The 22,527-nt window shown below is 45.6% G+C and overlaps 2 protein-coding genes across 4 annotated transcripts in view; one reads left to right on the top strand and one right to left on the bottom strand.

Annotated features, from left to right (window-relative positions):
• The window catches only part of LOC310754499 (heat shock factor protein 3-like), a 52,398-nt gene extending 49,626 nt beyond the window's left edge, over positions 1 to 2,772 (bottom strand). The window contains exon 1 of the mRNA XM_083596480.1: positions 2,603 to 2,772. Coding sequence (XP_083452606.1) covers positions 2,603 to 2,755 — 153 coding nt within the window. The 5' untranslated portion in view covers positions 2,756 to 2,772. The remainder of the gene's footprint in view (positions 1 to 2,602) is intronic.
• Positions 2,773 to 3,785: 1,013 nt separating this feature from the next.
• HEPH (hephaestin) overlaps positions 3,786 to 22,527 on the top strand; it is a 54,031-nt gene continuing 35,289 nt past the window's right edge. For 2 of the 3 annotated variants that reach the window (XM_083596276.1, XM_083596275.1), the window contains exons 1-7: positions 4,770 to 4,876; positions 11,564 to 11,768; positions 15,625 to 15,869; positions 16,719 to 16,934; positions 17,592 to 17,771; positions 18,955 to 19,209; positions 21,460 to 21,628. In XM_083596276.1, coding sequence (XP_083452402.1) covers positions 11,599 to 11,768; positions 15,625 to 15,869; positions 16,719 to 16,934; positions 17,592 to 17,771; positions 18,955 to 19,209; positions 21,460 to 21,628 — 1,235 coding nt within the window. In that variant the 5' untranslated portion in view covers positions 4,770 to 4,876; positions 11,564 to 11,598. Of the gene's footprint in view, positions 3,806 to 4,769; positions 4,877 to 11,563; positions 11,769 to 15,624; positions 15,870 to 16,718; positions 16,935 to 17,591; positions 17,772 to 18,954; positions 19,210 to 21,459; positions 21,629 to 22,527 lie in introns of those variants that run through there. The other variant, XM_083596277.1, reaches the window with a different exon arrangement.

Genomic DNA, 22,527 nt, shown 5'->3' with positions numbered 1-22,527 from the left:
AAATTGTTATTAAGGAAATGATTATTTTTCTCCTTCCAATAAAGTACAGCAGAATAGTTGTCCAAATATAAAGTTAACTTATTAAACTTCACAATAATTTCATAATTATCGTTCTATGTATTTCTAATAGTATAATCATATCAGTAATTTTTTATATAACTGTAAAAACTACTTTGAAAATTTATTTTTCCAAAAATGAAACCTTCAGCTGGTTGTAAATATTAAGATTATACCAGCAAAAATGAATCTTTCTGTAAAAAATAAATAAAAATGATTTAAATCAAGTCTTACTGACTAGTGATTTAAATCAAATCCACCCTGGTAGAATTGGAATAACACTTGTAGTTTAATGGTGAATTTTGGACACAATGTAAAGGTAAAAGATTTGGATTATCATAAAAGAAGCAGGAGAAATGATTAACAATCGAACCCAGAAAGTGGAGGAGGGAAATCCAGGAGATTCTTTGGAATCTTGTTTTTATGTTGTGTATTGGATATGTGATTGTAAAATATTAATATGAAAAACCAGTTAAATTATTTTTTTTTAAAGGAATAACTTTTAGATAGACATGCACAAGGTCACAAATTCAGCCTCCAGCAGCCACTGCCAGTAAACAACACAGAGCTTAGATGAATCAAGGTTATCAGAACGCAGAGGAGGCTGCCTATTACATCTCTGCATGAGTTCCTGCTATGGTGTTCCTAACTTCCCTACATGAAGCCTTCTGCTGCGTTGGGGAAGGAAGCAGGCAGCTCTGCCCTGAGTCTGCAAGGGGCATGGCTGAAGTAACCCCACCATTCTAGAACTTTAGACACTTGGTGAAGGGATGGCATCTTGAAAAAGCACTTCGATAACAAATTAAATTTCTTTGCCGAACTCTGTGCTTATTTCGTAGTTGTTTTTGGAATTGTTACATTTCTCTTTAGCTTTACATTAACATTTTGACTGTGGTTTAATTCTGTGCGTGTGTGCCTTGTCACCTGTTTTATATTGGTCAGCAGCTGATTTGCAGGGCGGCTAACAACCAATACTAAAAATGATTAGAATGAATACAACTTAAAAACAAGATTAAAATACAACATTAAAACAATTAAAATGCAGCCTCATCACAGGAGGACCCCTGGAAACAGAGAAACTCAGATATATAATAAGCTAGACACCAAATGGCTCCTTAAACCAATGTTACAGTCACCAAAAAGGAAAGTCACCAAAAAGTTGCCATTTCTAGGTGATGCAGCTTGAAAATCATATTTTTCAGTGCAGCTTTTTGGTTCCTGAAATTCATTCCGATGGTGCAGATAAAATATAAGGAATAGAATTCTACAGGATGTGTTGCTAGTGTGCATTCATGGCCCAAGGATCCCCAGACACGCACATCCAGATGGTGGAGATGTCAGGCTCCATCCTGGCACCTCGGCATCTTCACTTGGTTGCAAGTGGCCAATAGCCAGGTGCAAAATGCACCTGGCGGATTTAAAATGCCTCCTGGAAAAATGTAAGAACATAGGAAGAGCTTGATGGATCAAGCCAATGGTCCATCTAGTTCAGTATCCTGTTCGCAAAGTGGCCAGATTCCTATCTACGGAACCCGCAAGCGGGGTTTTGAGAACAAGATCAACTCTCTCCTCCTGCGGCTTTTGGCAACTGGTATTCAGAAGCATAGCTGCCTCCTACCAGTTCCCTTGCAGCAGATAGCCCTCTTCTCCTTCGTGAGTTTTGCCTAATCCTCTTTAAAAAAGCAGTTTAGGGCTGGGAACCATGATTGCCGCCTCCCGCGGGAAGCTGTTCCGCAGTTTAACTCTGCGCTGTGTGAAGTTAAGACTTTCTTTTCTCTGCCTTCTCCCAAAAGTCAGCTTCGCTAGAGTTCTAGTGTTACAGGAGAAGGCAAAAAACCTTCCTCTTTCGCAGTGGTACCCAAACCTTTTTTAACAAGCTTCCAAATTGCCCGCCCTCCTTTAAAAATCAAATTGCCGCCCTGTGCGGCGTGTGCCGTAAGTTGGGAACCATTCTAGCGCTACGCGAAGAGGCAAAAAACCTTCCTCTATCGAAGCGGTTCCCAAACTATTTTTGGCCAAGCCCCACCTAGGCATCTCTAAAATCCCACGACATTTAATTCTTATCGTTCAAAAAGTGAAATCCTATTCACGTGGACGAAGCCTAAAATGCCATTAACTTGGTCTAAACAAGCTTCCAAATTGCCTCCCCCTTTAAAAATCAAATTGCCCCCTCCGTGCGGCGTGTGCCGTAAGTTGGGAACCGCAGCTCTACCCGCTTTCTCCATGCCGTGCATCATTTTATAAGCTGCTCTTAGTTGCTTTTAACGCTGTAACATACGCCGGGACTTCGGGTTATAAGTATAATAATAATAATAATAATACATTTCTATCAGGTCGCATCTTACTCTCTTTGAAGGTGGGATAAATTTTTAATTTTTTAAATTAAAAATTCAACGAACTCGTCTGACGCAGAAGCGCCAGAATACAGTATTGGCCGCCTGTTGCTTCTGGACATTAAAGTCCGAGTTCGGAAGAAGCGCTACAAGTCTATTACGGCGCGCTCCCGCGGAACCCTCCATCCCCAATCCATCCCGCCGCTCCTCACCGGGCTCCAAGTTATCATATTGCCGTTCCGCGAATCCTCCATGATAGCCCACAGCTTCATCAGGAAGGGGGACAGCTGCAGAATTGCGGGGGCTGCGGGACCTGCAGTGACCCCCGCGGCAGCCGCGGCAGGAGCAGCTGGCGCCTTCTGCATGGTACCGAGAGAGAGGCTGCTCTTCGCCGAGCGGCGTGCAAGCAGAGGGAATACCTTCGCCGGCAAGAGAAATGAGTTTCAACTTTGCATGAAGGGGGCGGGGCCTCTCGCTCGGCCGCCCATTGGCTGCCCCCTGGAGCGGAGGCGACACAAACTCGCACGCACGTGCAGGAAGAGCGGTCCGGCTATTCAGAAAAAGGCAGGTTTCGGAAGAAGGGGCGGCGCGTCAGCTGCAGCGGTGTGCCGCTTGCCGACGCTGGGGCCGCGAATGCGCTCTAAGCGAATCACTTAGCTTTCCTGACGTATACATGTATGCAGTCCTTTCACTTTCTCTTTCCATTTCACGTATTAATTTATTTCGAAGAATTTATACGCAAAAAAACCCCGACCTCAATGCATTTTACAAAATAATAATAAAGCAATTGGATTAACAACAAAAAATTAAAACTTTCAAACGTTAAAATAGCATATCTGAACAACCTGGACGTAGCCAAGAGAAGGAGGTGCCCTCCGCAAGTAAAACTACATACTTCTTTGACTGAGGTTCTGCTCCCCACAACATGAAGCCTGTCCCCCAACACAAATCCTGACAGCACTCATGCTAAACAATAAATACAGAATTTTTTGCTCTATAAGACTCACTTTCCCCCTCCTAAAAAGTAAGGGAAAATGTGTGTGCGTCTTATGGAGCGAATGCAGGCTGCGCAGCTATCCCAGAAGCCAGAACAGCAAGAGGGATCACTGCTTTCGCTGCACAGCGATCCCTCTTGCTGTCCTGGCTTCTGAGATTCAGAATATTTTTTTCTTGTTTTCCTCCTCCAAAAACTAAGTGAGTCTTGTGGTCTGGTGCGTCTTATAGAGCGAAAAATACGGTACTTTTAGCAGGTGCCGAAAAGAGTATGCTGAAGGATATCAGCAGGCAGGGAGTTCCAGAGTGCAGGCGACACCGCACAGAAAGCTCAATTTATCGTAAACGCAGAAGGGATTTTGTGTGGCGCCTGTAATAGCGCTAGTTCTGCGGATCGAAGCAGTCAAGTGGACACGCATGCGGTAAGCTTCCCCACCCCACCCCCACCCACTCTCCAGGAAAGATAGTGGTCCGCTTCCAAATCCAGTTCAAGTCCACTTCATATATCCTGGCTCCAGAGATCCATAAAGGGTAACATAAAAAAATACTGAAACCAACCAAAAATGTTTATATGAAACCCTTTATTGTAGGTTCTTCACTGTATGCACGCAGTGGCGTAGCGTGGGGGGTGCAGGGGGTGCGGGCCGCACCGGGCGCAACATCTGGGGTTAGGGCAAATCCATGGGTTAGGGGGCGCAAATCCACGGGTTAGGGGGCGCAAATCCACAGGTTAGGGGGCGCAAATTACTTGCCTTGCCCCGGGTGCTGACAACCCACGCTACGCCACTGTATGCACGATGAAACCACTTTCTTTCCTTTTGCTCTTTGCTTGGAAGGCTGGGAGTTTTGTTTCAGCTTAGTTGTGGGTTGTTGTTGTTGTTTTTTGTTGTTTTTTGTGTGTGGGTTTTTTTTGCTTTTTTAAAGCTGCTGTTTTGCTCAGACCATCCCTGCCCATTTTCTGCCATAGTTGGGCAAAGGGCTCTGCCAGCCACTGCCTGCTGTCGAACCAGATTAATTCATTTATTTATTGCATTTATATATACCAGCTTTCCTCCAAGAACCAAAAGGTGGCATGCACATTCACACTTCAATGCCATAAAGCAATATCCAGTCATAATTGACCTGGGAGTAACAAGCTGCACAAGCAGCTTGCCCTTGCCATCTAAAGCCTGAAAACGAAACAAATGTAGGCGGCATACGGATATGCTAATGACATTGAATTGATCAACATAAGGCTGTTCCTTGCTCAGCAGCCAATCAGCTTGCAAAACATTTATTCTATTTAGTGCATTCCAAAAGCATTACATGTTCCAGATAGGCCAATGGCTTGGGTCCAGGGATCAGCTGGTTTTATGGCCTAGACTTTGCCCCCTCTTGGCGTCTGTAGCTATCATATGGCTTCTTTGGAGCTTCAGGAAGAAAATGTTCGGGGAACAGTTCTGAAGCCCTTCCCATGGTCTCAGCTTCTAACCAGCTCTTCCTCCTGTATCAAAGTAAGGGATCTGTGAACTTATTTAATTGAATACTTAGTTAGCAAGGGGGAGGTTGCTTGGGCCGCAATCCTAGGCACACTACCTTGAGTGTAAATTCTGGTTGGGCTTACTTCTCAGGAAGCATGCAAATTGCACATGTACAAGTGGGTCACATCTCTCAATGGGACCTGAGGTATGATGTGGGGAGGGTAAGGAGGGGAATTATTTCTGAAGCAGGTGACTTCTAAGACGGTCTTCTTCACCATCCTGGTCCACCTCCAGGTTTCTTGGGCTACTTAGGGTGGGAGCAATAGTTCAGGACACCTGGAATGCTCTAGATTAGGCAGAAATTGTGGCAAGGTTTCAATACTTCCTGAAGATTCACTTATTTAAACAAGATTTCCCTTGCTCATAAGATTAATAACACTGCTCTGTTTTATTATTTCTTGAAATTTAATTTAATGTTTTAGTGATGGATTCTCTGTTTTTGCTGATGTATTTCTTTGTATTTTTTATTATAACTTTGTGTATGTGTATACGTTTGCCTATAATTTTCTTTTATGTGCTTTCTGTGTTTTAAGTAGACCACTTAGGGATTTTGTTTATCAAGCAGTATTTAAAGACTGGGAGCATCTTCTTCATAGTTTCCAGACGTCAAAAGTGTTTTGCAGTCTCTGCCACTGAAAAGAGACAAACAACAGAGCTATTATTAATAATGGCATGTCCTTCACCTTAAGCTCCTAGGATATGTTGCTTAGTGCTGCCATATGTCCTGACATTTTGAAAGAACTGCCAGAAAACAGCTCAATGACTTTCGAGTCCCAATTGTCACTTTTTGAAATACAGTGGATACTCGGCCTGCGAATGTGATCCATGCGGGATGCACGTTTGCAACCCGCAGCGGTGCGTCTGCTCACGCGCGGGTTGCGATTCGGCACTTCTGCACATGCGCAAAGCGTGATTTAGCGCTACTGTGCATGCGCGACTGCTGAAACCTGGAAGTAACCCATTCCGGTACTTTTGGGTTTCGGCGGTCTGCAACCCGAAAAAACATGACCTGAAGTGTCTAAAACCCGAGGTATGACTGTATGGCAACCCTAGTGTTGCTGCATTAAAACACAATATTAAAAACAACTTAAAACAACTTAAAGTCATAAAAACAAGTTGGGTCTTAAAACACACATGCATACGATAGTGTTCTTGTATGCTGATGTCCTTGCATCTTGTTACTGGATGCTTAGCAACCCATGCTGAAAGGCGGGTATGTTGTCCTATTATAAAGGTAGCAGGCCAGGATAATTCAACACACTGAGTTAGGGAACAGCTTTCGTAAGGCTGCAACTCTGTGCACACTTACTTGGGAATAAGGCCCACTGAACAGGGTGGAATCTATACCTAGGGGTGCTATCATAGGACTGGCACTGTGGAAGTGTATTTGTGCAAGGGATCCATGCATGTTTGATTGATCCATAATAAAGTTCAGTGGTCCATGTGCTTGCTCACAAATGACACACAGCTCAAAATATACTTAGGGTAGACTAGAATTTAATTTTCAGTTCTGTAACCAAGTCCCTTCACTGCTGTTCCTCCTCTGCAGCAGGGGAAGGCAGGTAGGCAATGTGCCCTCCAGGTGTTGTTGGACTCCAAATCCTGCCACCTCTAGCCAGCATGGCCAATGGGCAGGGATTGTGGGAGTTGCTATCCAGCAATATTTGGAAGGTGCTGTGTTGGCTACCTCAGCACTACAGCGATGGGAGTTTTTTCTGGGAGATAGAGAAATGTTTTTTTCCACCCAGTGCATAGTTAAACTATTTGGACTCGATGGCCCTTGTGGTCTCTTCCAACTCTATGATTCTAAACATTCAAATTTAAATCATCATCATCATCCATGAAATTTGCTCCAAAAGGAGGCAGTGATGGCTACTAACCTAGATGGCTTTAAAAGAGAAAATTCATGGAGGAGAGAGCAACTGATGGCAACTAGCCATAATGGCTATGTTTTGCCTCCACAATATTATTATTATTATTATTATTATTATTATTATTATTATTATTATTATTTATACCCTGCCCATCTGGCTTGGTTTCCCCAGCCACTCTGGGCAGCTCCCAACATAATTTTAAAAACACTATTAAACATCAATCATTAAAAACTTCCCTAAACAGGGTTGCCTTGAGGTGTCTTCTAAAATCAGTTGGTGTTCATTTCTTTGACATCTGATGGGAGAGGGTTCCACAGGGCAGGTGCCACTACTGAGAAGGCCCTCTGCCTGGTTCCCTGTAACATCACTTCTCGCAGTGAGGGAACCACCAGAAGGCCCCTGGAGCTGAACGATGGGGGTGGAGATGCTCCTTCAGGTATACTGGGCCGAGGCCATTTAGTGCTTTAAAGGGCACCAACACTTTGAATTGTGCTCAGAAACGCACTGGGAGCCAATGTAGGTCTTTCAGGACCGGTATTATATGGTCTCAGCGGCCACTCCCAGTCACCAGTCTCGCTGCCACATTCTGGATTATTTGCAGTTTCTGGGTCACCTTTAAACGTAGCCCCACATAGAGCACATTGCAGTAGTCCAAGTGGGAGATAACTAGAGCATGCACCACTCTGGCTAGACAGTCCACGGGCAGGTAGGGTCTCAGCCTGCGTACCAGATGGAGCTGGTAAACAGCTGCCCTGGACACAGAATTGACCTGTGCCTCCATGGACAGCTGTGAGTCCAGAATGACTCCCAGGCTGTGCACCTGGTCCTTCAGGGGCACAGCTACCCCATTCAGGATCAGGGAGTCCTCCACACCTGCCCGTCCCCTGTCCCCCCAAAACAGAACTTCTGTCTTGTCAGGATTCAACCTCAATCCATTAGCCACCATCCATCCTCCAGCCGCCTCCAGACACTCACACAGGACCTTCACCGCCTTCACTGGTTCCGATTTGAAAGGGAGGTAGAGTTGGGTGTCATCCACATACTAATGAACAACCCAGCCCAAACCCCCTGATGATCTCTCCCAGTGGCTTCTTATAGATGTTTAAAAGCATGGGGGAGAGGACAGAACCCTGAGGCACCCACAAGTGAGAGCCCAGGGATCTGAACACTCATCCCCCAACACCACTTTCTGGACACAGCCCTGGAGGAAGGAGCAGAACCACTGTATCCAGAACATGCACTCAGAAAACTGGGTCTTCCCAATAGGATGCCTGGTGTAAGCTTCCTAAAAATCACTGCAACCCTCCCCATCCCTGTTGATGTGTGTGCAGCATCTACTCTTGGGTTTTCTTCTTTTAATAGACTTGCAGCAGTTTCCTTTTAATTGAATATCTTTATTATTTACAAAAAATTACACTGGTCAAATACAAATAAAATAACACAATCTTTTCCTCTTTCAGCCATCTGGCCAGAGACCTAATGCTGACTCATACTCATTTATACACTGACCCTTGTTGATCACGTGCCCTTTATAAAGGCTCCTGTTGCTGGGTAGATTTTTCTGTTGCCTAGCAACCTGTTCAAGACCAATTCTCAAGTTCTTTCTAGAATATTCCAACATCCCTGCCCATATGACCTGGGTTGCTGTGCGTAAGAGAAACCTGGTGGACAAGCAGCAGCTAAGACAGGCCCATCTGCTTCATCCAACCAAGCCTCTGTTACACATGCCAGGTCAAGTCCTCCATCCACAATCAAGTTGTGGATGATAGCTGTCTTCTGAATCATTGACCTGGCATTGCACAGCAGCACCTTAAGATCATGTGGGTCTCCCTTACTGATTCCAGTATCCTTCCGGTCAAGACCAGACCTGGAGGCAGGGGTAGTCTTCAAACGACGACTAAACCTGCCTCCTCAGTAATGACATGGTCTGGTCTTAGTGTGACTCCTTCTCCTGCCCATGATCTCTGAAATCAGATGTCCCAGTGCATCCCCCCACCATGATGGAACCTGCCCCAGCCATTCTATTGGCTGGGGCCCACACCCAGGCAGCCCTGACCCTCTCTCCTTCAAAACAAAATACAAACTATACAATAAAACAGTAGAAACTATTTTTTTTTTTAAGCATTTATGCTACAACTAAACTAGTCCCCAGCCCCAACTACCGTAGATTCCGGCGTATAAGACGACTTTTTAACCCCAGAAAATCCTCTAAAAAGTCGGGGGTCGTCTTATACGCCGGGTATAGGTTTGCTGGGCAGCAGCGGCGGCAGCGGGCTCCATGCCGGGAGGACACCGCCCAGTGATGCTAAGCCGGCTTCGCTGGGCAGCTTCCTCCCAACGCGGCGCGCCACCCGCCGCCCACTGATGCTGCGTATTAGGCAACTGGGCGTATAAGTCGACCCCTCAAATTGGCAATTTGGGGAGTCGTCTTATACGCCCTGTCGCCTAATATGCCAGAATCTACGGTAAACGTTTCTCCCACCCACAACAGAGCAAAAAAAAACCCAAAACAAAACCCCAAAACATTTAAAATGCCACAGATTCAAAACTATTTAATAACATTGGAAAGCATTTTCGGTGGCAGCAATGTCCCAGTGGCCTCTCAGGAGCCTTTTAGCTGTTCTGGGTAAGTGTGGTCCCCGTCCCCTAGGCCAGGTGGAAACGGGCCTTGCAGCAGGGAGCAGGTCTTCCTTCCAGCACTCACGTCAGCTTCTGAATACCAGTTGCTGGAAATCACCAGCGGGGAGAGTGCCCTTTGGGGCATCTGGCCTGTGGGAAGAGGATGCTGGACTAGATGGGCCACTGTCTTGATCCAGGTGGTCTCTTCTTAGATTTTTGTGGGCTTAGGTGCTTCTGTGTTTAATGAGAAGCCTTCTAAGCAAAGTGAGTAATGAAAACAGTAAGTTTCTTACTTACAAGGCTTCCAATGAAGTGGAGAGACAAATGACCTTGGAAACATCTGGCAGTTGTTATCTGACTCCAACTTACTTGGGATCATTTCTGAGGAGGAAATATATTCTTATCACAGCAGAATGTTTTGGCCTCTGATTTGTTCCTTCGCCTTGGGGTTTGTTTATTTATTTGGAGCATTTGTACCCTGCTCTTCATCCAAAATGGCTCCTGAAGTGGTTTGCATACAGTCAAAACAAGACAATTCCCACCCGAGGGCTTACAGTCTAAAAGAGCAGCACATACAAGGGGGGGGGGGAGAGAGAAACTGGACAATTGTTATGTACTGAGTTGAATAGGATCCAAACTGCAGCAGTCTGATTGGTCCTAGAACAATAGGATCCAAAAGGCAGCAGTCTGATTGGTCCTAGAACAATAGGATTCAGAATGCAGCCGTCTGATTGGTCCTAGAACAAGGCAACAGTATGATTGGTTGGCAGGAACCACCCAATCATGCTCCAGATAGAAGTGAATCCACAACCTGATTGGCTTACAGTAGAATTCCGGAATTAGCCAATCATGTGCAGCCCATTGTGTAAATAATGTATATAAAGCAGATACTTTGAGGGGACATTCATTCATTCCTCCTCACCACTATGAGCTGAATAAAGAGCATGAAATCACTTTGCGACTCTGAGTATATTTCAACAATGATTACACATTAAAAATCATTTTCAAATCCATAGGGCCACTCAGGTCCTCCTCAGAGTGGAAGTCATTGGCCCATAGAGTCCAGCATCCTATTTTCACAATGGCCAGACATTTAGGATTCACGCACAGGAGCCATTGCACCTGGCTCAACAACTGAAGAAAGCTCAACAACTTTGGCTAAAAAGGTGGCTGGTAGTCTCCTACATAAAAATAAATAACAGCAGGTTAACTTCAAATGTACCTCTGGTCTTGTTGCCTGTATCAGTAACTAAAAATATGAAACCAGGCAACTGATGATTGTTGGGGGTTTTTAACCTTCATGCTAGAGGCATGCAAACAAATGTTTTCGTTTCATTCCATATAATTATTTTTGCCAACAACAACAACAAAATTGTTAGCAGGCTTTAGTCATGTTTGGAATGGGCTACTGCTTTGAATTGGGCACTGAGAGTCTATCCCAGACTTCCCTAACTTGGTACCCTTCAGATGTTTTGGCAGGCTGATAAGTCCATCCAAAGGCAGGCAGAGCCAGAGTTTGGCTGCTGCCCAGGTGAAGGCCCAACTTTGAAGCATTTAGAGCCTATCTGGGATCAAAGGAACCAAAGGGCTATGGGACACGTTGGTGATGGAACCTGGGAAGACAATACAGACTTTTTTTCCAGATCCCCCATGAAGGGTGCTGGTGGTGGGTAGACTAGGAGACTGAAATCTGCATCCTAGCTGATACAATTAAATCAACCCCTGCTCCACCATCAAAGCGAAAGAGTCCTTGAAGCTGTATGTCATCTTGACATTATCTGGCACTTAATTAAGTGGACAGTAGTGGGGTGGATTACATGCCAAGAACATCACCTTCTCTTCATTCACCCACAAACACCATCTGTTGGAAAATAAAACCTGCAGATTTATATGGCCTTGAACCGTCTCCTGCCTTTCTTTCTTACGGAAAGTCTGTCGCTTAGCAGCAGAGAACAGGAGTTGAATGTGCAAGGTTCTAGGTTTAATGCCCCAATGTTTCCCGGTGGGCTGAGAAACAGGCCATGTCAGAAAGCCTGCAGAGGGCTGTCCGTCAGCAATGCCAGTACCAAACTTCTTGAACCTATGGCCTGACTCACTATAAGCCAGTGTCCTCTGTTCCTTCTTCACTCGTGCTAAGATTTTATTTTTATTTCCTCCCTTTTTGAAGATCTCGACACCTGAACTGACCTTCCAAGAGCTGATATGTTGTCCTGTAAACAAACATGGCACACTGCATTCCACCTCCACCTCCTTGTTCATGTCTTGGCTGAAGGTGCCACCAGAGTCTACTACCTGGGCATCTGTGAAGTGGACTGGAACTATGCTCCCTTGGGGAAGAACACCATCACAGGACAAAGCATAGCAAATGATATGTGAGCTTCATTTCTTGGTTTACTAGGTCCTGGCTTAATAACTTAGTTAACTCTAGCCACTTCAGAGTTTCATATAAAAATAATGGAAGATAATACATTCTTGATATGTATCTGGTCTTGGTTGGTTTAATGGTTAATGCCACGTTACCTAAGAAACAGGAGAATTACCAAGCTTCAGTAGTGTAACATACAAAATACCAGGATGTGATTTAACCCATGACTCTTCAGATGCTGGATACAGTTTCCATCATCTCTGACCGTTGGCCATGCTGGCTGGGGCTGATGGGAGTTGGAGTCCAAGATGTCTGGAAGGTCCCAGGTTGAGAAAGGCTGGTCAAACCTATGTACCCAAATAACCTGAAGGTGATGGGAAATCAGTCATGTATTGCAGCAATAATGAGGCATCTGTAAGTTCTGCTCTGGTGGTTTATTGGCAATGCTGCCCCCCCCCCACACACACACGCACAAACAGACATTTCTGTGTGTAGCACTGATGCCACTGCCATGACATTTAAGAGTTGAGGGGGACAATATCTTCTGTCCAATGTTTGCCAGCAGATTGAGTTTCCCTGCTTGAAAAGTGGGTGCCGAAACTCCAAATTCAAAACAGTAATAAATAATTGCATTTATTCAAAATTTGATTAAAACTATTCAATTTAATTATTTCAACAAAATTGACTAACTTGATCCAGTGATACCAGCTTTTCAAAGCCTGATAGACATTTAGGCTGCAACACCCCCTTGCCATCCCCATGCCCCTCAGGGAACCCCCATCCTGGTGTTGCTCACTTTGGGAGCCACTGGTCTAGCCCAAAAATAACCTCCCTGAAGCTATCTGTGAAAATATTAAAGGAGATTAACACACACACCCCAAAAGCAATGTAATTCTGGATTTTTTTCAGTTCCCTTTTTTATACCGTATTTTTCGCCCTATAGGGCACACTGGCCCATAGGGCGCACCTCGTTTTGGGGGGGGGGATGAATAAAAAAAATATATTCCCCCCCAGCCATGGGGCTGGGGCGGGGGAAGCCCAAGCTTCCCCCGACCCCACCCCCAGAACAGGCTGCTATCCGCAAGCCTTGCGAGCCCCGCAGCAACTCCCGCCGGGCTTGCAAGGCTTGCGGACACCTGCGCGAAGCACGGGGCATCCTCCGGAGGGCGCCCCGTGCTTCGGGCTGCAGGCTGCTGCCCGCAAGCCTTGTGAGCCCGCGGGAACTCCCGCCAGGCTCCACAGGCTTGCGGATAGCTTCCTGAAGCCTGGAGAGCGAGAGGGGTCGGTGCGCACCGACGCCTCTCGCTCTCCAGGCTTCAGCGAAAGCCTGCATTCGCCCCATAGGACGCACACACATTTCCCCTTCATTTTTGGAGGGGGAAAGGTGCGTCCCAAAGGGCGAAAAATACGGTATATAAAAAAATCAATTCAAGCATTTGCACAGCTGGTTCAAGGGGCACCCTGCTGGCTGGGGTTGATAGAAGTTGGGAGTCCAACATCTTGAAGTGTGAACGAGTTGTACATGTCCAACCACTCTTCAGGTACGTGTATGTTTTAGACAACTTAGAGAATGGCTGCACTTCTGAACATTGGTATACAGGACTTTTGGCTGGTGTAGGTTGTTATGCAAGGGACAGAGAGAAATTGTATCTACTAGAATTCAATTTTCTGTATCAGTAAAAGATACAAGAGATTGCCTTTCCCACGGGGGAGGGAGATGGTTTCACCTCTGTCCTCTCCCCACTTGTCTGGAATCATCATAAACTACCCCCCACCCTACCCTCTGCATCCAATACTCAAAATCTCCATAGTCTGACATTCATTCATTCATTTTATTTGTATCCTGCTTTTGCGCGCGCGCGCACACACACACACACCCCATGCTAAAAGTGGCTTGCAACAAAGAAACAGATGCATTTCGAACAAGCACTGCAAAAACCAATAATATAGTAAAACAACAGCAAATATAATAACATATCAAAAAAACCAAATTCTAATACTATACATATAACAAGATTCCTTAAACAGCATGCATCACCCGAAGCATAATAAGGTAGCTTCACACTTTCACCTTAGTCCTAATAAACACCCCTCCCATGATGTTGCTCACAGCCCATCTCCTGCAGCAGTTTCCAAGGGCAAAGGGTGGGGTAGCTGGAAACACCCCTCCCAAGATGTTGCTGTGCATATTAATGGCTGTGCACCTCTCACCTTCAAATAGAGATAAAAAGCACGTCACTGCTTGGCTGGACTTAGGACTCCCACTGGTTGCTTTAACTTTGATAAAAGGGACGTGGGTGGCGCTGTGGTCTAAACCACTGAGCCTAGGGCTTGCCAGTCAGAAGGTTGGCGGTTCGAATTCCCGTGACGGGGTGAGCTCCCGTTGCTCGGTCCCTGCTCCTGCCCACCTAGCAGTTAGAAAGCACGTCAAAGTGCAAGCAGATAAATAGGTACCACTCCGGCGGGAAGGTATACAGCGTTTCCATGCGCTGCTCTGGTTCGCCAGAAGCGGCTTAGTCATGCCAGCCACATGACCCGGAAGCTGTCTGTGGACAAACGCCGGCTCCCTCAGCCGGCAAAGCAAGATGAGCGCCGCAACACCAGAGTCGGCCACGACTGGACTTAACGGTCAGCGGTCCCTTTACCTTTACCTAGTAACCTGCCAGAGCAGAATTCTTGCTAATCTGATGTAGTAAAGCACACCTGAGTTTCTTAAGCAGAACAAGAACATACTCAGGATTTATTAAACCAATGGTTTAGTTTCATTAATTGCACATTTATTTAAAACCCAATTAAACCTTTTTAGTTTGAGTGATTCAACAAAACTGATAAACTTGATCCAGTGATGCCAACTTTTCAAAGTTTGATAGCCATTTCTACCTCCATTGCCTCCCTGCCAACTCCTTGTCTCTTAGTGTCAACTAGGAATCCCACCCCCCCCCCCCCGCGCCTGGGGAAGGTACCATCCAGTCTGGGAACTGCTGTACTAAACCCGTTTTTAAAAGTGGGTGGGATGTTTTAAATATACAGTGGTACCTCAGGTTACATACGCTCCAGATTACATACACTTCAGGTTACAGACTCCACTAACCCAGAAATAGTACCTCGGGTTAAGAGCTTTGCTTCAGGATGAGAACAGAAATTGTGCCCTGGCGGCGCAGCAGCAACAGGAGGCCCCATTAGCTAAAGTGGTGCTTCAGGTTAAGAACAGTTTCAGGTTAAGTACGGACCTCCAGAACGAATTAAGTACTTAACCTGAGGTACCACTGTATTTCTTTTCCCTCTTGGTTTTAATGTATTTATGTTGGTTTTTTTGGTTGGGTGGTTGTAAGCCACTCTGGGTTGCTCTGGGCAAGATAAAAGGTAAATGGACCCCTGACCATTAGGTTCGGTCGTGGCTGACTTTGGGGTTGCGGTGCTCATCTCACTATTGGCCAAGGGAGCCGGCATACAGCTTCTGGGTCATGTGGCCAGCATGACATGGCGAACCAGAGCAGCGCACGGAAACACTGTTTACCTTCCCGCTGGAGCGGTACCTATTTATCTACTTGCACTTTGACGTGCTTTCGAACTGCTAGGTTGGCAGGAGCTGGGACCGAACAATGGGACCTCACCCCGTTACGGGGATTCGAACCACCGACCTTCTGATCGGCAAGGCCTAGGCTCAGTGGTTTAACCCACAGCACCACCCGTGTCCCAGGGCAAGATAAAATGACTAATAATAAACAAATAAAACACATATTTTCTTCTCTCTGCCTTGCCTTAAAAACAACCAGCTGTGCATACAGATAGCAGGAGAGATGTATCAGCACATATGAAAATTGCTACCAATATTGTCATTGTTGTTCCCCCTTCCTTTTCAGGATAGCCTCTAGCTTTCTCCAGCCTGCCGAGAACAGAATTGGCAGCATCTATAGGAAATCTGTGTATAAGCAATACTTAGATGAGACGTACACATCAGAAATACCCAAACCCTCCTGGCTGGGATTCCTTGGGCCCATCATACGAGCCGAAGTGGGTGACACCATCATCGTACACCTGAAGAATTTTGGAAGGCGACCATTCACCATTCACCCTCATGGTGTCTTCTACAAGAAGGACTCAGAAGGTAAATATTTTGATAAAGAGCTAAAATTGATATAAATTGAATACATAATAATAAACAAGTTTCCTCTCACCTCTGCTTTCGTGGATGTTTCTACATGAGTTGGCATGTTGCATATGATGCTTTTATTTATCTATATATTTATTTATTGCATTTCTACTCCACCTTTTTTCCAGGGAGCTCAAGGTGTACATGGGATGCAATGACTGGCCCAAGGTGATCCAGTGAGCTTTTGGGCTGAGTGGGATTTGAGCCGTGGTCTCCTAGGTCCTAGTCAGACACTATAACCACTGGCTCTCTAATCCTTGGATGATTTAAAAGCAATTCATAGTGGGGTGTTAAGTTTGAGAGGCTGCTGTCAAAATGGAAGTTCTCAAAGTATACTGTTATAGGTTGGAGTGTTAATGCTGCGATGTGAGCCCCTCCATCCCATGCTCAGATTGTATATATGTGTAAATAAAAACAAATATCCTATCAACGCAGTCTGTTTATTTTCATTCCAATGGAACTGAACCCTGGCTAAGTACTGGCACCCCTGCAGTCTCTTGAAACTCAGAAGTTGGGGTTGTGTGCAACAGTACTATCCATGGAAGATTAGGCTGCCAGTAGCTTCTAGCCATGATGGCTGTGCTCTGAATACCAGTTGCTGGAAATCGCCAAAGCGGAGGGTGCTCTTGCACTCGAATCCTGCTTGTGAGTTTCCCAGAAGAGGCGTCTGATCAGCCACTGTGAGAACAGGATGCTGGACCAAATGGGCCACGGCCAGATCCAGCAGGCTCTTCTCAAGGCTAATGCAACTGTATTAAATGGAAATTGTACTGAATGGATACTGCAATTTCTCAATTTTTCCAGGATCCCTATATCCTGATGAGTCCTCTTCCCAAGACCTTAAGAAGGATGATGCCATCCCCCCAGGCAGGAACCACACATATACTTGGACTGTTCCTGAGGATCATGGCCCAACAGATGATGACCCAGCCTGTTTAACATGGATCTATCATTCTCATGTTGATGCAGCAAAAGACATTGCCACTGGCTTAATTGGGCCGCTGCTGATATGTAGAGAAGGTAAGGCTGCCCTTGGGAAAAGATTGCTTAGGTTCATAGCTTATTTTTGAAATTATATCACAAACAGTGCAATAGGCCACAAGTACCTTTCCTGAATTGTTCCTCACTTCAGGTTTAAACTGACTGAAACAAGCTTCTAGACCATATTCAGCCTGGCAGTTTAAATGAAAGAAAGAGGTCAGCGGTTGTAACATGCCATTTGCAGAACTGGAAATGAAAGAAGCAAGGCCCATAGGCCTTGTTTTAGGAAAAATATATATAATATGTTGTTTTATTTTCTTGTTTGGGTGTTATTGGTTTTTGAACTCATACAGAGGTGGCAAGATATCAGGGCTCGGCCACAGTTCCATTTGCCCTGCCACTTTCCTCCAGTTAGAGTGGCCATCACGCTGGCTCTCAACTGAATGTGATTTAAATGTATGAAGTGGATTTGCACTAAATGGTGGCACTTGCTGCCTGGAGGAGGGACACTGCTCACCACTGTGTGAAGCCAGCCCCACAGTCCTTCGCCAGACTTGCTTTGAGAGCAAAAGTGTGTGTTCCCTCAGGGCTAAGAGAGGTGGGTTTTCTTGAAAGTAGGAAGAAATCCAGCATGCTCCCCCTACAGCATCAGGCCTCCTGGCTCCTTCCATTCACTCCTATCTTCTCCTGGCCCAGGGACTCTGAAGAGCATTTCTCAAAGGCGGCATGACGCGGACCTCGATTTCTTTCTGATGTTCAGCGTGGTTGACGAGAATGAGAGCTGGCACCTGGATCAAAACATTGCCTCCTTCTGCGGAGATCCAAGCACTGTTGATGAGGAAGACGAGGGGTTCAGGGAGAGCAACAAGATGCATGGTGAGTGCAGTTGGGCAGGACCTTTTCTTGACCTCTGTTTATATCCAGGTAGGGACAGCTGTAACACACCCTCTCTGGATCAAATAAACTCAGAGATCATACAGAACAGAGATGTATTAACTTCAGGGCTGCCAAACACTGAAAGAATTATAACTGATTAAAATGACTGACTGACTGACTGACTGATGGATTGTCTTCCCTTCACCCTAAGTTCCCAAGGCATGTTACAACATTGAAACAACACTGAAAACAGTTTGAAACAACTTACAATCATAAAAATAAAGTGACTCCTAAAAAATATACGCCTCAGGTGTCAGATAAAGAGGTGTCTTCAGCATCCTCTGGAAGTTGTATAGTAAAGTGCCAGGGGAGCCTCTGTGAGGAGGGAGTCCTGCAGCTTACAAGGCCCCCTCCCCCTGGGATACCCCTCCCCAAGCCTCTGAGAGTGGAGGAATGTGTTAGTCACTTCTCGTGACTTGACAGTAGGGAACACAATACAAGGGTGGCAAGTGGGATCTCTCATCATCCTTAGCAACTGTATCTCGTCCACAGGTTTGCCACTGGAGCACCAGTGAATGAATATCATGTGGACAGGCCATTCTGATAACCTTCCACCCTAGCCTGTTCAGCCACAGCTTTCATTCTTTCACATGTACAACTAGCTCTCTCATATGGGTACTGCCATAGGGAAACTCATGCCTAATACTTTATGAAAGCAAATGTGAGTCTAGGAACGCTGTATTGGGAAACAACACAACCCAAACCACTCAGTTATACAACTTCACAGGAGTTACACAACCATTGGCGAGTCACAATGTGCCTCCAAACTGCAAAACAGAAGGAAAATTAAGCAAATCTATTAATATTGGAGCATTACCAAAAAAAAAAAAAGTAGGCGGAAGGTATTTAAATTATGTACATATTAACAGGATACATTGAACCTGTGGACCTCTGTCTTTGCTTTATTCAAACCTCTGCTGTTCTTTGAAACCACCATTTTAAACTGCCCTTCTCTCACCCTGACTTTATGCAAATCCAGGATTGTGATGAGGCACTGTAAATTCTCCAGTTGTACAGTAACAGCCTTACATTTTTATGAATATAGGATGCTACATATATGTACACCCACACACTGATACGAAACCCCATTTTCATGTTAACATCTTGATCTCTATTTCTGCAGCAATTAATGGTTACGTGTTTGGGAACCTCCCCAAGATGACCATGTGTGCTGGGGATCATGTGTCATGGCATCTTTTTGGGATGGGCAATGAGATTGATATCCACACCGTCTTCTTCCATGGACAGACCCTGATTGTCCGGGGCCACAGGACTGATGTGGCCAGCCTCTTCCCAGCCACTTTTGTGGCAGCAGAAATGATCCCTCGCCACATTGGGAAATGGCTGCTGAACTGCGCGGTCCATGATCACCTGCAAGGTAAGGCAGTCTCCCAGACTGAGTTCCCCTTGCAACTGTGATCACTAGTTCTTTGCTGAATTCCTTGCCCATGACAACAGAAAGTGGGTGAAATATACTCAGAGTCGAGTGTGAATTTCATGCTCTTTATTCAGCTTGTAGTAGCAATGATGAAACTTTCCCCAAAACTTCTAGCTATATATACATTATTTACATAATGGGCCCCACATGATTGGCTAATTCTGGGCTGCTCCTGTAGGCCAATCAGGTTGCGGATTCACTTCATACAGAAGCCTGATTGGCTGCTCCTGCAGGCCAATCAGGTCGCTGATTCACTTCCACCTGGAGCTGGATTGGGTGGCTCCTGTGGACCAATCAGACCACTGCATTCTGGATCCTATTGTTCTAGGATTCAGCTCAGTACATAACATCAGGCATATGGCTGGCTGGATCAATATTTTCTTTTTCACAGATGATGTAAATAGGCCAGCCATCCCCGGAATTCTCCAGATGTTTTCGGCTACAGCTCTCATCACCAGATAGCGATGGAGGCAGTGTTGTCCACCACCCTAGACGGCTTTTAAAGTGGATTGGACAAATTCATGGAGTAGGAGAGGGCTATTGATAGCTGATAGGCTGGCTATGCTCTGCCTCTGTGGTTGGAGGCAGTAAATGCTTATGAATACCAGTTGCTGGAAACCACAGGGAGAGAGAGGGCTCTTGTGCTTGAATCCTGCTTGCAGGCTTCCTGTAGACATCTGGCTGGCCACACTGAGAACAGGATGCTAGACTAGGTGGGCCACTGGCCTGATCCAGCAGGCTTTTTTTTTTTTTTTACATTCTTAGACATAGGACTCCAGCTCAACTAGACTGTAGCCAGGGCTGAGACACCATATTAGCTTCTGCCCAACCATGTACTTCAGAACTCCTCTTCGAATTCCTGAACTGTGTAATGTGTAACCTGATCTAGGTATATGCCATGCAGTCGTTTTTGGGAATCATACCTTCAGGAACAATTGAGCAGAGAGGGCTCATCCATGCTTACCTTTCGTTCTGTGTTTTCTGGGCACAGGTCCACTCTTTAAAGCGCCACGTCCAGGCACTTTTTAAAACTTTTTTTACTTCTTTTGCCCTGGCATATTTCCCAGTAAAACCCACCCTTTATCAGAGTGATTGGGTTTTCTGCAGATTTGCTGTTTGCTCTGATTCTTCTGTAAAGAGTGGGTTTTCCTGTGGAAAACGCAGGACAAAAAAAGGATGGGGGGACCTCGAACGCAGCACTTTAAAACATGGACCTTTATCTAGATAAGGTAAGTTTTAAGTGTTGTGTGGGTGTGGGAGCCAAGATAGGAATATATGTGTGCTGCCAGCAATCACTAAGGGTACAAGGATGGATTTTTCATACAGGACAAAGCATGAAAGCTGCATATCTCTTACTACATATGAACGAATTGAGAAAAATTGGTCTCTAATAACTATGATTAAGTTAATCTACTACAAAAGAATATATGTAAACCAGCCTTTGGTGGGAAAAATTAGTAATGTTTTGGAACAGTAAGTTTAATGGTAGTGTTCCACCTAATGCTTCTTTTGACCTGCTGTAAACATTATGAGTACAGCATGTTTGCATCTTGCACAGGGGTCACGTTCCAGGGGTGGCGTGTATATGCAAAAATATGTATGCTCTAACCACCCCCTTGGAATGGCCCCTGCATGAACAATCTTACCTTCTAGAGCTGGTGCACCAAATGGACATTGCCCCACAAGCAAGGCAGGGAGCATTTAAGCTTTCTGCCTTGCTAACTGTGTTCTAGGAGGCTCTTCTGAGATCTTGTGGGTCCATCTGAGTTCCCACAAGGTCTCCCAAGAGTATCCCTGAGCCCAGCAGGCAAGTCTGAGAGGTTAGACACTTTTTCTGCACTAGGAAAGCACAGCTCAAAAGGTGCTTTTAAGCTCTCTGCCTTGTATGCATTTAATTTGCACAGTTTCAGCCAGCCTGGGTTCAACCTTTTAAGGATGAAATTGTGCATGTTGATCACTCTCAAGATGTGATCATACTGTATTTCTTTATGCTTCTTCCCTTGTGTATATAGACTACAAAAAAATGTTTTTTAAAGTGAAATAGAGTTTGGAAGTTGAATCTGTGGTGGGGAACAGGATCTGACTGTTGGGCTGCTCCTGGCCTCCCCTGCCTCCATCACTCCCAACCTGCAGGCTGTTTTGACAAGCAGGCCAGTCTGAGTGTGTTGTGCTCTGTTGTGCTTCCTACAGCTGGGATGGAGGCTCTCTATGAAGTCAGGAACTGCTCCTATCAGAATCCAGAGCCTGCCCTGAAAGGGAAACTTCGCAAATACTACATAGCGGCAAAGGAAGTTCAGTGGAATTACGGACCCTCAGGGTTAGACCTGGGCACTGGGGAAAGCCTGCTGCAGCCAAACAGGTAAGGGGGATTTTATTTGTGGATTTCCTGCTCTGCTTGAGAATGCATTTACACAGTGCTGAAAGGGGGTCCCCATCGCACAGGAGACTTTAACTTTTCAACAGAGTAGCCAAACCTGCACTTTTCAAGGCGCTACAGTGTGGCACATTGCCCCAAGAATCCTAAATATTTTTTGAACCAAGCTTCTTTATAATGTGGTAGGTCAGGTTTTGAATTTGGGTACTCATACAGCAAATATATGGGACGCAAGTGGCGCTGTGGTCTAAACCACAGAGCCTAGGGCTTGCCGATCAGAAGGTCGGCAGTTTGAATCCCCGCAACGGGGTGAGCTCCCGTTGCTCGGTCCCTGCTCCTGCCAACCTAGCAGTTTGAAAGCATGTCAAGTGCAGGTAGATAAATAGGTACTGCTCTGGTGGGAAGGTAAACAGCATTTCTGTGCGCTGCTCTGGTTTGCCAGAAGTGGCTTAGCCATGCTGGCCACATGACCTGGAAGCTGTATGCCGGCTCCCTCAGCCTATAGAGCGAGATGAGCACCACAACCATCTCGCCACGACTGGACCTAACGGTCAGGGGTCCCCTTTACCCTTTACCTTTACAGCAAATATAAAGCAGCTTAAAAATGGTTAACCGTAGCAGTTGGTCCACCTGTGGTCTGTTTGATAACAAGGCAGAAATTTGTCGGCTAGTCCACCTCCCTCCTGCAATTAGAAATAGCAGCAAGTGGATAAACACCTGGGCTCCTTTGGGAGGAAGGGCAGGATAGAAGTCTAATAATAACTAAATAAAAATAATGGTGATAATACCCCAAACCCCTAATCATGGGAATTGTAGTCTTCTGCAGATCCCGAGAGCTCCCTATCCCTTTTAATTCCCTGTGTCCCAAGGTTGGGAGGTAGGTC

Source organism: Podarcis filfolensis, assembly GCF_964270895.1.
Source record: "Podarcis filfolensis genome assembly, chromosome: Z".
Taxonomy (NCBI): domain Eukaryota; kingdom Metazoa; phylum Chordata; class Lepidosauria; order Squamata; family Lacertidae; genus Podarcis; species Podarcis filfolensis.
Note: the sequence above shows the minus strand (reverse complement) of the source record. Positions and strands in the feature narration are given on the sequence as shown.